This window comes from Argiope bruennichi, chromosome 6, assembly GCF_947563725.1.
Source record: "Argiope bruennichi chromosome 6, qqArgBrue1.1, whole genome shotgun sequence".
Taxonomy (NCBI): domain Eukaryota; kingdom Metazoa; phylum Arthropoda; class Arachnida; order Araneae; family Araneidae; genus Argiope; species Argiope bruennichi.
This window is the reverse complement of record NC_079156.1, coordinates 35,324,224-35,330,780: the sequence shown is the minus strand read 5'-3', so window position 1 is coordinate 35,330,780 and position 6,557 is coordinate 35,324,224. Positions and strand designations below refer to the sequence as shown.

The 6,557-nt window shown below is 28.2% G+C and overlaps 1 protein-coding gene across 1 annotated transcript; it reads right to left on the bottom strand.

Moving 5' to 3' along the window:
- Window positions 1-96: 96 nt before the first annotated feature.
- Window positions 97-6,365, bottom strand: LOC129972757 (threonine aspartase 1-like). Its single transcript, XM_056087008.1, has 2 exons — window positions 6,107-6,365; window positions 97-2,804 (listed from the first exon to the last, which is right to left on the bottom strand). The coding sequence occupies exon 2, from the start codon at window positions 2,785-2,787 to the stop codon at window positions 1,702-1,704; it is 1,086 nt and encodes a 361-aa protein (XP_055942983.1). The 5' UTR covers window positions 2,788-2,804; window positions 6,107-6,365; the 3' UTR covers window positions 97-1,701.
- Between the last annotated feature and the right edge of the window lie 192 nt (window positions 6,366-6,557).

The following is a 6,557-nucleotide window of genomic DNA, read 5'->3' as shown; positions in this document are numbered from 1 at the left end:
AATCTAAAGATTAACACTCTTAACTAAAATAAACTGGAAAGGTAATTTAAAGATGCATTTAGTCTGAATAATTAAAATGACAAGTTGAAACAAACATGTAGAATATTTTTTTATTTCCAAACACTGTGTAGTGAACAAATTAATAGCGTTTTTACATAAAACAGTCAATACATGGGAAACAAATACAGAGATATTCAAAAAGCAGGAATGGATATAAAATATTTATTTATAATAAACAGAAATAGAAGGAAACAAATATAGAGCTATTCAAGAAGCAGGTACAGATATAAAATATTTAATCAGCAGTAGATAGAGATTATTAATATAACTTTATGGTGCATTAAGATGATTTATAGACATTTAAGTGTGTATAAAGATTCCTGCTTAGAGGATCAGGATTCGAGATATTTTTTACAAAAGAGATTTCATTTTCAGCCTGGCTCCAAAAATATTAATAATGCAGTTTATTATCATACTTGGCGGTAATAAAGAATAATTCAGATTCTTAAAGCTTTCTTTCTTTCAATGCTGCAAATTTGAAATACCAAAGGCTAATTTTTTGATACATTACAATAAATTACATACCCCCCCCCTCGGGATTATTTTTATTAGAATTTTCATTTATAGTGATGCTGTTCTACAAACAACGCCCAAAATTTAGAGATTTCATATTTTTTTGATAAGGGGTCAATTCTTGTCTCTCTGTAGGACATATTAAAGGCATAGGGGATGAGAAAGTGTAATACTAAAATGGTTACATTAAAAAAATTATAAAATTAAAAAAAAGAAAAATAATTATATAATGATTGACTTTCATATAGTTGCAGCCAAAATTTAGAAATTTTTTATTTTCTCAAATCCAGAATTTTTATTATGATGCATAATTATTCACTTAATATAAGGGCTTGTTTATTGCTCCAATATATATACATACACACAGACATATATATACAAACACACAGACATATAAATACAAACACACACATATATATATAATTGCTTAAAGTTGAATTTCCCCGAAAAATGAATCTACATCATTTAACCATTCTGTAGGTATTTTTAACAAAAAAATTGATAAATAAAAGGTCAAAATGATGCACTGTCTTGAATGGTGAGCGAGAGGCATCATTTGAGTACAAAGGGTTAAAAATTTCTGAAATGTAAACTCATTACAATTGGCAAATTTTGTTTTAGAACAAATATGCCATTCAAAACATTAGGTAAATAAAATAATAATAATAAAAAAGATTATATTATAAGTCAAGCTTTTAGACTTATCAAATGTACTTAGCCTAATGTCATTTGCAAATATTATATTCTATAGTAAAAACAAAAGAAATTTATAACTGATTATAAGCTAAAATGGAAAATAACTTGGATTAAATAAAACTAACTAAATGGAAATAATGCAGTGAACATTTGTCAATAAATTGAAAAAATGCATATTTCTTATTTCAGTACCAAAGCTGCTTGTATATAAAAAGACATTGCATTTGTATCCCAAATTAGTTTTAAGATTTTAACATTATCAATCATTCATCACATTTATAAGTATATATATTTATTTATTTATTTACATATATCCCCCATCTCTTCCAGTGATGGATATGACATCACTAGAGAGGAAGGGGTGATGAGGCAGAATCAAACTACATGGGATGGACTGTATCATTTAAAGTCAAAATATGCTATAAAGAAAATTCAACCGTTTAGAATTATTCCACTTCCACAGATACTAACATTATCACGAGATTGCTCCGATACTTGAGTAATTGGTTTTCTACTTTTTGTGCTGCTGTAACCTAAAACCATAGTTCTCGTATTATGTGCCCAATCTATTTCACATATATTATCTTGTATATAATATTTCAGAGTCAAAGCACCAGCAATTTTATAATCAATTTTTCTCAAATATTGGCTATTTAGAAATTTTTCTTTAAAAACATCTTGAAGAGCAGAAACACAGTCATATTTCTCATATAATTTATCACAGCATTCTTTAGCAAACATAGTTTTGACCAAATATTCCCCAGCCCCGGAAACAGAACAGGCTACACTCGGTTTATTAACTTCAGAAGAATTTTGAGCCCAAAAACCTGAGCCATAGATAGAAGCTTGCCCTAATCTCCCAGGATGTTTCATGTTCAAACCACCACTTGAAACAGCACTTGACACATTTCCAAAAGAATCAACACAAACTGCCCCAACTGTGTCCAATAATTCATCTTTAAATGATGGTTCCGATTCATCAATGCTTAATGAAGAATCAGAAACTGGCAAAGAAGCCATTTCTAATAAATGTAAGTTTCTTGCAAAACTTTTTTCTGACATCTTTGTTAAAAGATCCTTCATGTGAGTATACTTAAATCCATGGTATAAAGCCCATTCTAAAGCTCCTTTGTCAACAAGAGTACAAGGAGGAATGCGACCACAAGCTAACAAACCCTTTTTTTGTACTTCTACTAACTTTTTAGCAACTTGAATTGGATTTTTTATGTTACGTAATGCTCCAACTGAACCATAATCGAAACTTGCACCATCCATAATTCCAGCGTCACATTCTACTGTGCCAGCAAGAGAGAGATTTGAACCAATGCCAGCATTAGTCAGTGGACAATTTTCAAGAAACGACACAGCTTCTGTCACTGCATCTACGGCATCACAGCCATCTTGTAGCATTTCGGTTGCTGCTCTGCAAGCTTGCTTGCAAACTTTTTTGTAAGCAGGTCTCAAGCTTTCACCATGGTAACCAGCACCAACATGAACTGCAATGAACCCTGACATCATGTGAAAAATAAGCAATTCTAGAAAAGAAGAACAATTTGATTATAATGAATGACAAACTTTAACTTACAAAATAATAATTTTACTAAATATGCAAATAATCATTTAGACACCAATTTATAGAAAAAGAAAATTTATTTATTCTGATGTTTGAAGTAATATGCTAGCATTTGTAGTAGTATGCAGAATATTTAGTTTTGCATTTTTCACTAAGAATTTCAGTAAGTATAGTATTTTACAGTTTTTTCAACAATTCTCAAGTCAAAATAATTCATATTTCATAATTTTTTTTAAATGTCCATTTATTACTGTTAAGACAGCAGACAATTGAAATTGTTTAAAAAAAATATCCACGAAATACAATGCAAATAAATGAATTAAACACATGGCCAGAAGTGTAGTAACCATATACCTTTGGTAAACTTTTAATTTTTTTAACTTAAGGTTTTGGTTAAATCACTGGAGAAATTTAGACATAACTTTATTCTTCAACGATCATAGCTCATAGATTAAAAAAAATATATGGTGAATTTTTTAATTATTAATTGCTTAATACTCTAGTACCAAACAAAAACCAAAAGTAAATTACTATTTTTAAATATGTAGTTACTTTCAAAACATATCTCAAATAATAATAAAGATGAATGCGTGTATTGCTGCTCTATAGGCAAAACAATCTGACCAACTACAACAAAATTGGGTATATATATATATCTTGGAGCAAGGGAATGCACATCTTGCATAATAAATTACTTTGTTACCCTAAAATTCAAATGTTCATCAAATGTTGAATTTCAATATTTTATTTTACTGTTGAGAGCTAAAAATGATCAATATTTTTAATCAAATGTTTAATTTCAATATTTTATTTTGTTATTGAAAGCTAAAAGCGATAATCTTTGTATAATTTACAAGATGAATTTAAAAAAACAACACAAGCTGCAAAGTTTAGAAGATAGAAGAGCTAGACATTTGAGTTTTTAATAGCACTATCATATAATGGAATTGGTCTCCTTTAGAATGGTTTATGAACACAATAAAGAAAAAACACACAATACACAAAACATGGCTCTAATCTCTGACAATTTGGTGCAATCATGCAAATTACAATATATCTAAATGACTTAACTGGAATTTAATAAAACCAGTATCTCCAGCAACCAGTTGGCTGTCAAAAGCAACCAACACATAAATAGACATCTTTCCTCACTGCCATGGATAATCTTATCTAACTCTTTCAACAAATATGCCCTCCTTTTGCTTAAATTTGAATATAATAAAATGTTTTTGGAATAGTGTTTCCAATTTTTCATTTTCAAATAAAATACCATATTGACATGCCACTTCCAATTCAGCACTACTTCATTAGCAGAGCTAAAGAAAAAGAAGTAACAGTAAAATACTTGCGATTTTTTTATAATATAAAATATCAGCAACAGGAAAGTCCATATTTATTCCTCTAAATTTAAAAAAAAAATCTATCCTACTTAGTTTTATTTAATAAAATGAATAAGAATGTTACATAACAAATATAGTCTCAATACAAATTGCACTAGCATGAATTCATATGCGTTTAATATATATATATATATATTAAACACTTTTGGTGACTAGCTGGTTTCCTGGGATTAATAGTCACTAAAATTTTCAATTAAATATTTTATACAACTTGGTCTTAATAGCTTCCTAAGCATAATATTTGTAAGTTTCATATTTAGATAATCATATTATTCATACTATTGTAGAAACTTCATACCATTTTGTTCATTGCACTACACATTTCTCTAATTTTCTGTCAACTCTCCTTAAATTTGAAACAAAAGTTTTTAGGTAACTAATAAAAAAGTATTTTTTGTTAAAACCAAATGCTTTTTTTAAATATGAATACACAAAATAGAATATTTGAACACTGAAGTCTTAAGTGCATACTATAAAATAATTTTTTACTAATTTATATAATATCTCAGAAGATTATTCAACAAACATTTCTCTGACTCTACATAAAATTCATTAGTATTTTACTATAGTATTCAATTTAAGAATTTATTAAATATAGCTCACAATACCAAAGGCATGTAAATTTTTTTTAAATTCACCAGAATATTTAGTGTCTAAAATTACATAAAATGCAATTCTTTTCTTTATTTGTCCCATATTATTTACACATAATTCTTTTTGTAACATATGCACTGCACTACATTTATACTGGACAAAACACATACACACACAAAAAAACTATTTTCGTCAGATAGAGTAAGAATTTACTTGTAAACAATAATATGATTAAAATAATTTTAAATAACTGCTAAATAATCACATTACATAAAATAGCTCAGTGCTAGTTATAGTAATGCTGATATCGAATACAAATTATTACAAATTAAAAAGAATTATATAATCTTTTAATATTATTGTTAAAAGCTATTATTTAATAAAATAGTAAGCTATGGAATTTTTATTTTGATACATTGTTCATTTCTAGTGAAAATTGATGAAGTTGAAAACTAGGCTTTTTAAACTTTTCAATTAAATTTATAAAACAACAATTCATTCATTAAATCATAACATAGTAGAGAAATAATGATCAGCAGATATTAGTTATTTCAATACATGCAGAATATAGCAGCAAAAGGGTTCATTCTTTTAGAAGTACAATTAATTATAAAAAGTTTTGTATTCACAGAATTCGTCTTATTTATAAATGAAATACACAGCAAGTAAACCTACTTACAATGACTTTTTTTAAATATTCATTAGCCAAAATGTGCACCAAAAATAAACTCCAGTAAAACCGGAAAGCTTGATGCAGCTTTCTCGCCAAGGATTAAAAATTCTAGCCTAACCTATCAAAATTTGCCAAACTAATATAAGAAATTATGAAAAGATCAGAATATTTAGCGCCATATCATCTTAAGAAAGTTATAATTTGGAGCCATATGTCCCCATGTACTGAAACTTCTTATATGTCCGACATTCATGATGATAAAACTTCATACTAAATAGCATTCATAAATTGCTTTCAATTGAAATTTCAAGATTTTAACTTCTGACATGTCACATAATCCTTGCCATTTTTAAATATATATAAAACAGAAAAATGTTTTTACTGGCATATGCTACATGAAAATTCTTTTGCAAGTTATCATTTGGTAATATGAAAATAACAGCATTTTTCAAAAAAATGGAACCTTAATAGTTTTAAAAACTGTTTCCTGTTAAAAAAGCAGACACAGGTAATTATACCTTAACAGAGAGTTAAATTGCCGATTGAATCTATAAAAACTAACAGTGAAACATATTGAGATTTTAAATTCACGCTCACTTCTTTCTTTCCAAGGAAGGAAGGAATGAGGTTTGTTTTCCGGCGTATGCTCCTGAACGGATTCTTAGCTTGTGCCAGGTTAACAAAAATCAAAACTCGAATATCAGAAAACTTTCTTTCCAATTTAATCAAACATCAAAATACCAAAACATGTTTAAGCCAAGCCAAACACAAGAAGATCACGTGATTACAAAGGGGCTCAGGAAAATAGCTGTCTCGTTGGATTAGAAGCGGATAGCGATAGAACGATTATACAACGTTACGGACTTAAAAAATTTTCTGAACAGGAATGAGTGTCTCTGCGCAATCTCCGATTTTACTGGAGAAAATAAGTAATATTCACTATGGTTCATGATCGCTCTCTCGCTATCCGCTTACGTCAGAAGCATCATCAGGATGAAGATTTTTTTCGTGTTTAAAAAATCAAAAATGTAAAAAAATATTTTATCAT

Bases quoted from the DNA above. Each gene is read 5' to 3' on its own strand.
- LOC129972757 (XM_056087008.1), bottom strand. From the start codon at position 2,787: ATGATGTCAGGGTTCATTGCAGTTCATGTTGGTGCTGGTTACCATGGT.